Source organism: Boleophthalmus pectinirostris, unplaced genomic scaffold (assembly GCF_026225935.1).
Source record: "Boleophthalmus pectinirostris isolate CB_2022bp ecotype Guang Dong unplaced genomic scaffold, ASM2622593v1 HiC_scaffold_3, whole genome shotgun sequence".
Taxonomy (NCBI): Eukaryota; Metazoa; Chordata; class Actinopteri; order Gobiiformes; family Gobiidae; genus Boleophthalmus; species Boleophthalmus pectinirostris.
Window position 1 is genome coordinate 25,771,252 of NW_026571299.1, and position 14,206 is coordinate 25,785,457.

The following is a 14,206-nucleotide window of genomic DNA, read 5'->3' on the forward strand; positions in this document are numbered from 1 at the left end:
CATATCGTTAGCCTCATTGCATGATTGCATAATAGTATAATAATATGTAATTTTTGAGGAAAAAAATTCAAAAATAAACTGCTGATGTCAGTAAGATGACTGGGGTGGTTTGTGTTTTTTGCTTTGGCTGTAAAAATCTTTCTGATTGGAAAGGACTCAGCAAATGACACCCACAGTTACAGCAGGTTCTAGAGAACAGAAGACACAATTAGACCAAAAGTCCACTTAGGCAGTTATGAAATGCAAAGCAACACTAAAGAGTGTCCATTGTTTGACACACATAAATATCGATTACCTCATAGCATAAGTAATAGAGGATGAATGGCTCTTGCTACCAAATGAGAGATGGGCATTTTCAAGAACCAATACATTTTGCACAGAACCCTGACTTTAATGGTAACTGCTGAACATTCCATCATAGACATACATGCAGTACACCTCCGGTGTGATGTCACTGTAAAATATCAGTACAGGTTGGCATGTTTTTAATCCTCCTTTTCTCATTTTCAGGGTCTGACAGTCCGACGTCTCACTCCAAAGATGTAACAACTCACACTCGGGCCATGAAGCTGAAGCACCAGGCTCTACAGGAGCGACTGGAGCTGTGTCTGCTGGAGCTCAAGACGCTCTGCATCAGGGAGGCTGTGAGTACCATCACACAGAGAGGGTCATGTGGGCAGTCTAATGACAGTAAGACTCTAGTCGACTGAATACCAGGGTTCCCACAGTCATGGAAATCCTGGAAAAGTAATGGAAATTGAAAATGTAATTTTCCAGGCATGGAAAAGTCATGAAATTTTGTAAATTCAATGAAAGTTTTAGAACTGTCATGGCATTTTAGTATCTCTTTCACACAACTACAGCGTTCTGTTAAGTTCTCATTAGGCTATTATGATTATTTCTGAACGTCTGCGCCTTTTGTTTAAAAGAGACGACAATAAATGCACTGACAGGATTTTGAATGTTCAAAAAATATAATCCCAAACCATAAGGTGAGTGGAAAGGGCTAACATTTCATATCTAGCCCTAAAAGTATGCTTAATTTTACACATGTAGGTGCTGTAAAGTCACAGAAAATTTCATTTTAGGTCATGAAAAAGTCATGGAAATGTTTTGAAATTTTGTCAGTGAAAAAGGGTGGGAACCCTGGAATACATTCTTGGTCGACTAAAGACGTGTACTGCTGATCAATTAGTCGAATAATCTCTCAAAACTATTAAATATCTCTATAATATGACTATGTATCAGGCCAAAACTGATGCAATGAACCAAGTGGATGGTGGTAATGAACTGGCAAAACATTTCACCAAACTGCTTTACAGAACACAGAAAAACACTGTCATACCAGAAACTCACATGTGATGCACCAATAGTTAACCATTATGAAAGCACTCTTAAACTTCAGTATTGTTATAGTATGGTTCCAAAGTATAGTTAAAATCATACTTTGTAACATTTTCCATGGAAATAAATTTAAAGCCATATTATGGAAGATTATAGCCTAAGGAATAACATTTCCATGGAAACTAGCAAGAAGAGGCCCTGGTCCAGGCCAAATAAAATACTGGTTTATGGAGATGCAAGTCTGCTGTCTATTTTTTGTCTTAAAAGTTACATACTCTAGAAATGTCATATGATACTTTTTTCAGTTTCTCACTTTCACAAAAAAGGTAAAAACAACAAGATTTCTTTCTTTCTTTCTTTTTTTAATCTCTTTGCCATAAATGGCCCTAGAGGAAGTTCCTGTGTTAGCACGACAACTTTAGTGCTTTTAATTCTAAGGTACAAAACAGAAGCCTGACTGTTATGGTATAAACAGGGGAGTAATCCAGTTGTGACTCATTAAGAACAGAAACTTCTCCCAGACTGTTACGTAAGTCAATTCAAACATGAATTATCAGGTTAATGTCTCAAGGGGTGACTGAGGGATGACACCTCCACAGTCAATAAAACGGGGACATTGTGGTCATAACATTTCTGCAGTTATTCTCTTTTATTGCCCCTTTATCTCATACAGTCATTAGGTCAACATTTGCATCATTTCAATCATATGTTTTGACATAGGTGTGTTCATGCCACATTGTCAACAATGTCTATGGGTAATATTAAATGCATATTATGCATATTGTACTACACAGAATATACACATTCCACGCAGTATGAATGCAGGACCTTCTAGATGTCAGTTTTTTTTGTTTTTTTTTTGTTTAACATTGGGTCCCATGTCTGGTCTAGTCCTGGTCTGGTCTAGTCCTGGTCTAGTCCTGGTCTAGTCCTGGTCTAGTCCTGGTCTAGTCCTGGTCTAGTCCTGGCCTACACCTAGACTAGCTACTACTTGGAAAGATAGTGCTTCTTGTAAAACGTTTGTTTTTGCATGTAATCACTGGGATGATCTAACTTTGGGGAAAGATTGTGACGTTTCAGTTTTGTTTATTCTTTTGTACACCGCCTCCTCTCTCTTTATTACACTCACTCCCCTTCCCTGAACTCTCCTGTGACTTTTATTTACGATAGTTTGATTCTATAGCCTATATGTTTCAGTTTAACACTGGGGCTTGTTCTGGTTTTGTTTACATTTTGTTTAGTCATTATTAAATTTAGGTTTAGACGTAATAGTCTAGTTCACTTTTAGACCTGGTTCCGTCTGGTTAAATCCTGGTTTAGTCCAGTCTAGTGTTGGTCTAATTCCCTGTTTATTCCTCGTATGGTTCCGGTCTTTCATGTAACCACCTGGATGATCTAATTCTGGCTACAGATTGTGACGTCTCAGTTTAGTTTCTTCATTCAGACACCTCCTCCTCTCCTCTGGGCTGGTCTCTCTCTCCTCTGATCTCTCCTCTGGGCTGGTCCCGTAGTGCATTGGTTGGTTGTTGGTGAAATCCCGGATCATTCCTTGTTGTCGACACTGGGGATGGGTCGGGATGGGCGCTCGTGTCGGGACTTGTACAGATGAACTGACAGAAGAACAGCTTCCTTCAGGGACACTGGTCACCTCTGACGTATTCTAACCGTCTAGCAAAGAGTGACTCAAAATGACAATGTTTCTGTCTCATAAAAATCTTGAATCATTCCACACTGAAGGGACATTATCATCACTCATTTCAATGTTTTAAGCTAAGTAGGAACAATTATTCATTCTTAAATGGCTGATCAGAAATACTTTATGATACCCAAAGCCACTTTAAGATCCTTGGTGCTGACCTTTATGGCCCTACATGGCCAGGCTACTGGCTATATCGCAGACCTGATAAAGCTGTACACCTCTCCTCGTAGCTTGAGGTCTACCAGCCAAAACTTGCTAATGATCCGGCAGACAAGCTTTAAAATGCAAGGAGACAGATCCTTTCAAGCCGTCTCCCCTAAACTGTGGAAGGAACTGCCTCCCATCTATGCTCTCTAGAGAGTGTAGATGCTTTTAAAAAGTAACTAAAACGTTCCTCTTTGAACAAGCATTCCCGTCCCCTTAGGTTTAAGGCTGCTATGACTGATTTCATTATGAATGTATCTAATATGCTGTTTGTTTGTTGTTTTTTTTTTAATCTTTTGTATGTGAAGCACTTTGAACTATGTCTGTGAAAAGTGCTATATAAATAAACTTTACTTACTAAGCACATTCTATTAAATTACAAACATGCAATTTCATGACTAAGAAGACAATACAAATTAGAACAAAACTGACATTTGAGACACCAAATTTAAGATTTTAAAGTTATGTAATTAATATCTAAAACAAAGTACGATGCTTGTCCATGAAGATCTTATGCCTAGAAGTTTCCACAACATGAAATTAAACCTATCTCCTACATGACCATGTTTTTCATGTATGTTGGAGAAATAAAGACATAGGTAACTGAATAAATGCAAGGTTTAATGTGGAACATTCCAAGCAAAGTGGTAACATCTCCCTGGAGACAAGTAGGTAGCAGACCCCCTACCAGAAATATTACACTGTGCACTTTTTAATCTAAAGCATTATTTATCAAGCTAACAAGTGTCAAGTCAGTGTTTTTCTTTCAGTTACCTAATGACTGTATAATAATTCTTTTAAAAAACACAGCATAATAATAATATGCACCAACAATGGCTATATCACCAAAGTAAATGCATAATGAATACCCACATAGATTGAAATATTCCCATTTAGTTCACTTTATTTTGATTTTGGTCCCATTTTAATATCTCCTAATATATCTTTTTAATCAACTTGTATAGAGCACTGAATCATTATTATATTTTTTGTTTGCATACACTACTACTACTCTTTCTATAGTTCCTCAAAAACACAGATATTCCTCATGTTTCTGTGACACTTGTAGATACTTGACACAGAGAGAAAGGTGAGACTGAAGAATGTGCAGTGAAAGGAAATCTGAATTGTGTAACAGATTTCCCTGAACACTTTGCCTGAACATGCTCCAACGACAGCTCCCAAAAACGTACAGAATTTCAAAAGTGCCACAGGCCTGGTAAAACACTCCTCCATAAACAACATGTCTAAGTGACTCATTATGTTTTATATGTACCACTAACGCGTCTATTGAAAGAGCAGCTTTTCAACTTGATAAATGGGTAAAGAGAAGTGATGTTCCTACAAATCTAATGTTGTAAACCACATGGCACTGAAGGCTGTTCCATGAATAAATTGATGCTATGCATTTAACTCTTTGCACATTGTTGCAAAATTCAACATTTTATTGCACTGGAAAACATATGTTCTTAGTCTGAGTGGGCTTGCATCTCCACTGACTCTTGTCCTGAATTTGGGCCTCTTCCTGCTTGTTTCCATGGAAATGTTAATTTGGCTATAATCTTCCACAGTGTGGCATAAAACTTCAAACTATCTCCATGCAGAATGTTCTGAAGTATGGTTTTAACTTTCTATTTCCACAGAATCAGCAGACAAGGTGCCATCTCCACTAAGTTAAAATCTTTTATTTTATCCTATAAAAATTTTGTTTTGTTTTAGGAGTTGACAGGGAAGGCTGTCTGAAGATTACCCTCTGAAGCCTGGAGAGAAGCCTCCTCAGATTCGCAGACGAGTGGGAGCTGCGTTCAAACTGGACGAGCTCAGCCTCCCTCAGAAAAATGGGGTACGTTCAAAAAGAGGGATGGATCCATATTTACTGTTATTTTGAGCTGATACCGATCCAATATCCAGTCCCATCCAATAATTGTCTTGATGTTGTGGCTGATAGCTGATATCTTGCCTCAGATCTGGAGACGGGGCCTGAGGTGCTGCACTGTCTTGACAGGTTAAACCCCAGAGGTGTTAAAATGGGAAAAATCTCCTTACAGGGACAATAAAGTCCAAATTAACCTTAACTCCAATACTATAAATTTCACAAACAAAACACAATGTACAAAAAAAAAACAAAATGTACAAAGCATATAATTTATAAGTAGAATCTGAATGGAAAACCTCTAAAATTTTAAACCTCATCATTAATAATATCGTGTAATATAGTGTATTATTTAACTTCCCGTGGAGGGTTAGGATTCTCCATGAGACAAACAGGTGACATCAATAATCCAGGTTATGTCTACGAAGAGGCCACCAAATAAAAGTTACATAGTGCACCTTTAGTTTTTGATGGGACTAAAGTGATTGAAGCATGGCCTGATTTGAGTGGACACTTAACACAATGTGACATCTCAAGGCCCTGTACTAAAAACATACATTATTTAATTTAATTTCCAGGATTCAGACTTGAGCTCGGTGGATGCAGAGCTGGCTTTGCAGATGAAGATATACGAAGCAGCGCGGCGTCTCTGCGATGAAGAGGGCCTGAGTAAAGCTGTGAAGAAGAGCAGAATTCAGCAGTGCAAACGAGAGGAGCAGAAACTCAAACAGCTCCAAGAAAAGGCCTTTAAACTGAGACTGGAGCGAGGACGGACGTCACCTCTGCCCGCATTCAACATCACTCATCCAGGTAATGACAGCAGTAATGACACAATATATTTTCAGATCGACAAAATTCAAAACAACCACAGTTACAGGGATTAAAGGCATGCTATGTAACTTTGTTGGTGGTGGGACGCCTCCGCTTTATTGCATTGCGTGGCTTATTCCATCAAACCTGTTGAAAGATATGTTACTATGAGGTGTAGAATTGTCTGAGTAGGTGAGTTTTGAGTCTTGATTGAACTGGTATGTTGGACTGTAAGATTAATTACAATAAAATAAATGAATAATTGGTAAATCATATCATCTTTTCATCTGGTCACACTGCATAAACCTAAACATGTTTTGAAATGTTAAACAGTTTGCAGTGATCCAAACTTATTCCTCACTTACCAGTGCATTCTAATTATTCACTGCAATGAGTTTATAAGAGCGTTTTTGTTTTCGGAGTTTGCCGTCACTAATGATAACAACTACTACAATGCTAACACAAACCTCGTGGTGCTCGGATAATAACACGCTTTATAATTAGATGCTAACAGTACACAGTAGTAGTAATTTAACCTCAAGAGCTGCTAATACAAAATATCTGTAATGGGCCCAGTCAAATTTGGCTCACATACATGGGAAAAAAATCTGGTACAGCCACTTTAATGCTTAATGACGTGCTTAAATGTGCACTACAAACTGACTCCTGATTTTAAAACCTGTTTCAAAGTTTCCAAATCACAGTACAAATAATAATATTAAGATTAAGAACACAGAATCAGTTAAATTGTATAAAACTTAATTGACGTAATTGCTTTTTTTTGTTTTCCTGTCCTGACTGAAAGATCCACATCTATCTCTCACAGAAATGTCTGAAGTCTTCTCTGAAACTCATCATTTCCTCATAGGTGTTCATTGACGTGTGCCGATCGTGCAGCAGCCTGTTTAGTGTAGTTACCTGTCCTTTTGTACCTCACCTGTTCAGACAATACTACACCTCAGAGTCATAGTTACTAAATCTTTTTCCATTGACCTAAAATTTGCTGGTTCAGTCGCTGCTTCCTCTAGTCTACTGCATGCATTATTGTGTTCTTGAGCAAGACACTTCCCCCTACCCTGCTTCCTGTGTCTGTAGTAGACCTGTCACCATAATTACTATATCGAGTAATCCTTGCCTTGCCCAATCGTTCTATATATTAAAGATGGAACAATAATTTTTGGATGTCAATATTTATTGTGGGTACTTTTTCTGTGTACTAGCTGGAATAAATAACTTCTATGGCTCATTAGTGAGATAGATTACTGAATTAATGGCTTAATTCTGCTGTTTATTTTTATTGTGTTTTTTTATACATATTGTACATGTCAATTTTTTTTTTATGTTTTGGGGGTAATCCTGGTTTATTGTGGCATAAATTAAATTCAGTATTATCATTCATCATCTGTTCTTATCGTGAGAGGCCTAGTCTGTAGTTGGTTGTTCCTTGTTGGTCAACCATGTATAAATAATTTTCATAATGTTTCTAATGTCTTTTTCAGATCAAGGAACTTCTGATGACAGCTCTTTGTCTGATTCTGTGGTACAAGATGAAGGTAAGGCTTCTGCACCAATGAGTCACCAAATAATCCTAAAATGAAAAAAATTCTTAAGAGCAGTATAAAAGCTACTAAAGACGCAAAGCTCTGTTTAATTGCATGCATTTATTCCCACTGTTCTGCCTCTTCTGGTGCCAATGGAGCATGCGTTGCTCTAGGGTGGAACGATTTTCAAAAAGATATCTAATTGAGATTTTTTTGACAAGCATTGTGGTTGTGGTTAGATTTGCGATTAATGGTTTAATAATAGGAATCTATTGATGCATCCAGAAAATCTGATAGATGGAATGAAATATTAACTGACAGACCAAAACAAGAATCCCATTTTAGAACATGTTTGTGCAGATCTAAACTACAGGGTTAGCAGTTCAGTTTTTATGTAGAATAAGACGGGAGATTTTGTGGGTTTTTACTTTAAAAAAAAAAACCTGCAGCATTTGCAATTTGCTAATAGCTGCTATTGAAATTGCAGTTTTGATTTGTTTGCGATTAATCTTGCAACCCTACTGTGCACATTTTCTCTTTATTTATTTAAGATGCATGTTAGATTGTGGAACACTGGTGAAAAGATCAGTGTTTATGTTGCTGCAAGTGCAAAGAATAGTATTTTTCCTCCATTCACTTTGAATTTTTAATCACAGCAGAATGGCAGACTTGTAAAGAGCGCTAATGTTGCTAAAATAAAAACCATGACTTAGGCTCTCTAACAAATATATTATTATTTTTTGCTGTATCTCTCACAATAACCCTAAAGCAATTATATCTTTAAATCAATCTTCTGTCTCTCCAGAAGTCGCCAGCCACTCTTCACGGCTCTTCCCCTCTGAGCCAGATGCCCTCCAACCACTGCCTCGATCCTCTCCATCCACTCCCTGCTCCTCACTGAACAGCACCCCCTATAAGGCCCCTGTGTCTCTACAGCTGACCCCGCGTCAGTCTCCACGCCCCAGTTTGGACTCCACTCTCAGTTTAAATTCCAGTCTGGCTCTGGACGACCCCCCTCCCATCGAACACTCACCCTGGTCAGAGTCTAACCTGGATCAGCCCCTCGATCCCAAGAAGAAGTCACGTTCTTCCAGCAAGAAAAGGTACAGACAGAACACATTTTATCTCAAAATCTTTTTATTACATTTATTTAATTATTTGATTTAGGCCAGTACATATTAATCAATGTGTCAGCAAGCAGTTTGAGTAAGATGACATCACACACATTACTTGAAATTACAAGACATTAAACCAAAACAGACAACAATCAAATGACATACACCTGAGATATTACAAAGAAAATCAAAACAGAAATTATTAAAAGCACCATGAAGGAAGTTAAAAGAGCACACCATCATCTATGAGTGCATTTACTTTTAAAGGCTGAGTAGTTGTCCAATATAAAGCATCTGTAATGTCAAAATTTTGGGATATTGATTTGTACTCTTGGCAAGACACAAGACAAGAGAACAAAATGAAAACTGTTTTACCTTTATGTTTGTGGTTCATATTAGTACATTTTATTAAACTTTTTTAAACATAATAAATTGATTATATTGTAGTTGTGGTTTTGGAGATTTGCTAAATTAGAATGCCAAGTATATCATCTATAATCAAACTATCAAGAAAAAAGAGACCAAAAGAGACTATAAACAAACAAATATAGATATAGATTTTTTGTCATTTGTCATATTGCTAAGATCCTAATCATAATTACAATTATTGCTTCAATCAAACTGTGTCCTAAATTACCTTAAGTAATAATAATACCTTAAGTACTATTCAGTACAGCCCTTGTTATTAGAATGGTTATGCCACAGTGCCATCTACTGCCTCCTTCTTGTTCCTGCAACCTAACCCACTAATACTCTATTCATGGGTTCCAGCTTCCTTAATGTATATTCTTCCCTTCTGTCTTCCTCACCGCAGTACCCCTGTGAAGGAGGTGTTGCCCCCCCTAGAGGAGTGTCTGGCTCAGTGCACTCTGAACTCGCAGCTGCCCCACCTCAAACTGACACGCTCCCAGTCCAACAGCACCCCCTCCACCCCAGAAATGAGGGTTCACCGACAACTCTCACTCAGGTATGTTTGCCTCCTCGTGTAAAGCATCTATGGCTATCTTGAAAACCATTATCCAAGTGTTGTAGTATTATTAATTGCTGTATTATTAATCCTTGACAAGCTAGGATACCGTTCCAAAACTTGTTTTCAATGTTAAATATGCATATCTCTAAAATATTGATATGTATAAATTCTGCAATGGCAACACACAGCATTCTCGGTTTGTGAGGTTGGCTCTAAAAATCTGGCAACCCTGGTCTTAACCTCAGCATAACTGTGTTGCAACAATGTTGTATCACATCTATCACAAAAGTATCAATTATAATCATTCTTTTGTCATTTTTACAGGTTATCTGGCCCTGAATCTCACTACAACCATGAGAAAGAGCGCGGGCGAACCAGGAGTACTCGTAGACGTCTCACCGAATATTCAATCACTTATAACGAACCTGCTCCTGTTCCGGCTCCGTCTCCTGCTTCACTGAAAACCTCCCAGAGCTACAGTAACCATGCGGGCTCTGAGGACAGCAACTCTGAACACTCCTACTCCTCCTATAACAGCTCGCCTTGTCATGAATCTCCTAGCGATTTACCCAAACAGTATCACTCTGTCTATTCCAACGGAAGCTACCAACCTCAAATCTTCCCCCACATTAGCTACCATCACAATACAAAACCACAGTCTTCCCCCAAAGTGTATTATGAAGAGATGGTCTATCCAGCAGAAATGGACATGGGGAGAAGTTATTACGCCCAAGCCCCACATTCAAACAGATATGAATATTTGTACAAAGAGGCACCCGTACAGCAATACCAAAGAGTACAGAGGACTCCAGAGATTAGACTGGTCCCGCCGCAGCCGCATTGGGAGCAACATCATAGTCCGAATTACAGGGCGGGAGTTTTGCCCAAGCAAGTGGTGAACGAGCAGCTAAAGTCATGGCACAGACGTAGCAGTCAGCTTAAATCGCCCAGGTCTCGCTCGCTCGACAGACAGGGGGCAGTACGGTTCAAAAACACGCAGTCACCGATGGCAAGAGAGGCGACTGTGTACCAAACACCCAAGTATCAAGAACAGGTAAGATCACCACTTAAATTGAAATAAACGTGGGACAAGTTGTGAAATATGGAGGAATATGGAGGAATATGGATGGAAATGTATGCTTATAGATAATGATCTTTGTAAAACCTTATTATAATTCAGTTTTTATCATTACACAAAGAGAGGGTTTACAATATGTTACAAACTAGAAAGTAAAAATGTCCAAATTGTGTTAATTTTATATATTAATCACAAACAAATAAAAAGGTTGCTATTATAAAACATAATTTTCAACAATATATGCTTTCTTGTGTAATAAAACACCTAACTCCGTAGTTTGGACCTCTACAAACATGTCCTCAGTGCTACATAACAATCATGGATTTTCAACCAGGAAATAAACTTTTTAACCTAAAAAATTGCCAAACAGATAAATGGGTGTGAATGTTTTTGCCAAAATCTTAAATATTATGATCTTTCTCTTAAATGTGATTTGGTGCACTAATAGTTGTTTTGCTTGTTGTTACAGGTAATTCAAAGAAGACCTCAGCTAACTTTAGACGACACTTCTGGACACTGGATGGTAGACGATGGCACTCACTACATCAGCCAAGTTTAACATTGAGAAAACTCTTTAAAAAAAACTCCTTTTGTTACACTTTTAAACACTTGGACTTGGACTGCCTCATCCTCCTGTGTTTGGGGACATTTTGAACTTTAAAATTTCAAATTCAACAACACTACCACTGCTGATGTTTACCAAAGGTTCGGTTGACCACAATGTTGCTGTTTTTGTCCATATATTTTGTCTAAATCATAAAATCAAAATATAATTATGTTTATTAAAGAAACAGGGTAATTATGTGTAGAACAATCAATTTGACATGTTTTTGAATACATGCAAATCACTGGGGGAATAGGGTTGGGAAGCACAGGGTACCTCATGATTAGATATGGTATGTGATACGTGTCTGGAGATACAGCTAATACAATATTTGAGAATCTATACATCATTGCAGCATTGCTAAGTAAACTATTTCAATATATGATTTTGTTAGAGCCCTCATGTGAAAGTTGAACATTTTTAAGGTAAAAGTTGCACTAAATAACTGTTGTGGTGCTTGTTTTCAAGAATTTCCCATAGTATAGCATTAAACCTATCTAGCTTCAGTCTGTTCAGATATATATGACATATAATGGGAATGAGATGGAGATTCATGGAGATAGCTTTAATGCTGTAGTGTGGAGCATTCTGGGCAAAGCAACAGCATATTCACAGATATGCAGGTGATAGACGCGTCACTCGAAAAGTTACATAATGTGCCTTTAATATTTGTTTACATTCATGAATCCGTACAAACCATCTTACAGGATACAATTTTACAACTGCTAACATCTGTTACAAGATCTTACATTTGAAACAGAAAGTGCAAATTAACTAAGGTGCCACAGAATTGACTGTTTCAACTTGACAAAAGCTTACAATGCCTTTTGTCACTACATTTTCTGATTATGTTTGTTGTATGAAGGACATAATGTGTAAAATATTGTAATCATCTTTGGTACATTTTAGATGACTCTGAACCACTAGAAACTTAGCTGCTTGAATCTCATATTATGTACTAAACTGAATTAACTTGAAACATGTATTGGTCTAATCATTTATTTCAGATAGAGATAACTTACCAAATTAACCTAAAATTAGCAAAAAAGCAATGTTAAAATGCTTGGCAGCTAATACAAGTGTTATAACTAAACTGTCATTGAAAAGTAAAATAAAATAAAATTGTTGTGTGCACTGATGCATTAACACTAGACAACCACTAATATGTTTTGGGCCAAAATACTATGATTTTCCTGTGATAAAAAAGTATAAATTGTTTTGTAGTCACTGCCATTATTTTTGGTCATGTATTACGTTTGATGGTACCTCCTTATAATGAGATATAGCCACTACTTCTTGTGCCTATTTATTGTGGAAAACTGTGGAAGCCAAGGATGAATTAAAACAAAAACAAAAAAAATGAAAAATTGTTCCACAATCCTGTCACCATCTGTGCATTTTTACTGTCTGTATTTTTGTATTTATCATTTTGGTAGTTCTATTTGTTTACTCACGTTTAAGGTGACTCCTGTGGAAGTAAATAAAATATATGTTTGCATAAAAATTCAAGTGTTTTTTGTTTTGTTTTTTTTGTTTGTTTTCATTTGCCTTTTTTAAAAGGATATTGGCATTTGAAAGTCACAGTTTCAAATTTCAGTTTCTTATTGCTCTCTTTGTGATTACTGAGTATAGCTTTTTGCACACTTTGTCCCGTTCAGTGTAACAAACCGATATGTTATAGAGTATTACATTTTTGAAACACAATAATGGAGATGTAGTGATTTTTAAAAAGAACATGCTGATCTGTTTTTATTACAAATAGTCCAAATTACTACTTGAATTTCATTATGTAAAGCTTGGAAATTAATTTTAAACATAAGATCTTTAATTAAAGGTGCACTATATTACTTTCTTAAATGTATCTATATCCATGAGGGTGGTACAGTGGCGCCTTCATGACAAGTTACAAGATAGATTTGTGGAAAGTCTACCCGCTCACTCTTTGCAGTAAGAATGTTTGTTTTTCAACTGTAATTGAACACATTCATAATAGTTATTAATGCCGTATTGTGAAGAAATACTCTACACGAGACATAGGTATAGGTATAACTTTTAGATTGGGTCACTTTTTTTAATTTGTGGTATGAGTACTATACTAAGTTATTTACATTCTTGTAGTTTGATAATCTCTATCATTTTTATTTTGAAATGTCTCACTTGCGGGCTTTTATTTTGACACCAACCTCCTTTTACGGAAGACCTGTCTGTTTCCGGTGTAGCTAGTGTTTCTAATCGATAAATAATTTACCTTCCGAGTCCAGAGCGTACCTTTTGTCAGGTAATTCAACCCCGTCTCTCTCTTACACGCAGGTGTCAGGCTGCTCTCTGATATAAGGTATGCGATGGCGTGTTTTTCCCTCACTTTTCTCATAAAAATAGCTCAAAGATGATTAAAAAATACTGTCGCGGATTTGGTAGCTCTGTTAGCTTGCCAGCGCTAGCAGTACATACATAAGCGTTCTGTTACGAGTTTAATGTCAAGATGTGTGTGTTCATTGTTGTGCCTTGGATAGATTTATGACAAGACGACAGATCTGAGTAAAAATATTGTAATTACCTGTTTCCGTTCATAATTTTCGCGGAATTTGTGGTATTTTTAGTGAAAGTAGTACGTGTCATCACTGGTTTGACCGCTTTGAGTGAAACCATCGGAACGGTTCGTTAACTATTATATTATTATTATTGCAACTTTGATTTTATCTTATTCGTTTTTGTGAGCTATATCTTTGTCACTGGCTATATAATCATGACATTACTCGTCTAAACGGGTTTTATAGTGTTTACATCTATCCTTGTCTTTCTTTATGAGTCATACTTTGACTTTTAATGACAAGTGTTTGTGTTGAGACCAGCGTGGCATATGCTTTTGTGTTTTTTATTATTTAACTTTTATTTTACCAGGCAAAACATTAACAACACAGTCTTGTGTGTCCTGGGCATTTATAATATAGTATTATTATAGTATTAT

At 36.9% G+C, this 14,206-nt stretch overlaps 1 protein-coding gene across 3 annotated transcripts in view; it reads left to right on the forward strand.

The window, feature by feature from the left end:
• Positions 1-12,736, forward strand: part of inavab (innate immunity activator b) — a 30,008-nt gene extending 17,272 nt beyond the window's left edge. For 2 of the 3 annotated variants that reach the window (XM_020936984.2, XM_020936983.2), the window contains 8 exons: positions 511-644; positions 4,967-5,090; positions 5,699-5,930; positions 7,430-7,483; positions 8,277-8,574; positions 9,401-9,553; positions 9,881-10,610; positions 11,104-12,736. In XM_020936984.2, coding sequence (XP_020792643.2) covers positions 5,741-5,930; positions 7,430-7,483; positions 8,277-8,574; positions 9,401-9,553; positions 9,881-10,610; positions 11,104-11,193 — 1,515 coding nt within the window. In that variant the 5' untranslated portion in view covers positions 511-644; positions 4,967-5,090; positions 5,699-5,740 and the 3' untranslated portion in view covers positions 11,194-12,736. Of the gene's footprint in view, positions 1-510; positions 645-1,736; positions 1,746-4,966; positions 5,091-5,698; positions 5,931-7,429; positions 7,484-8,276; positions 8,575-9,400; positions 9,554-9,880; positions 10,611-11,103 lie in introns of all 3 variants that reach the window. The other variant, XM_055160737.1, reaches the window with a different exon arrangement.
• The last annotated feature ends 1,470 nt before the right edge of the window (positions 12,737-14,206 follow it).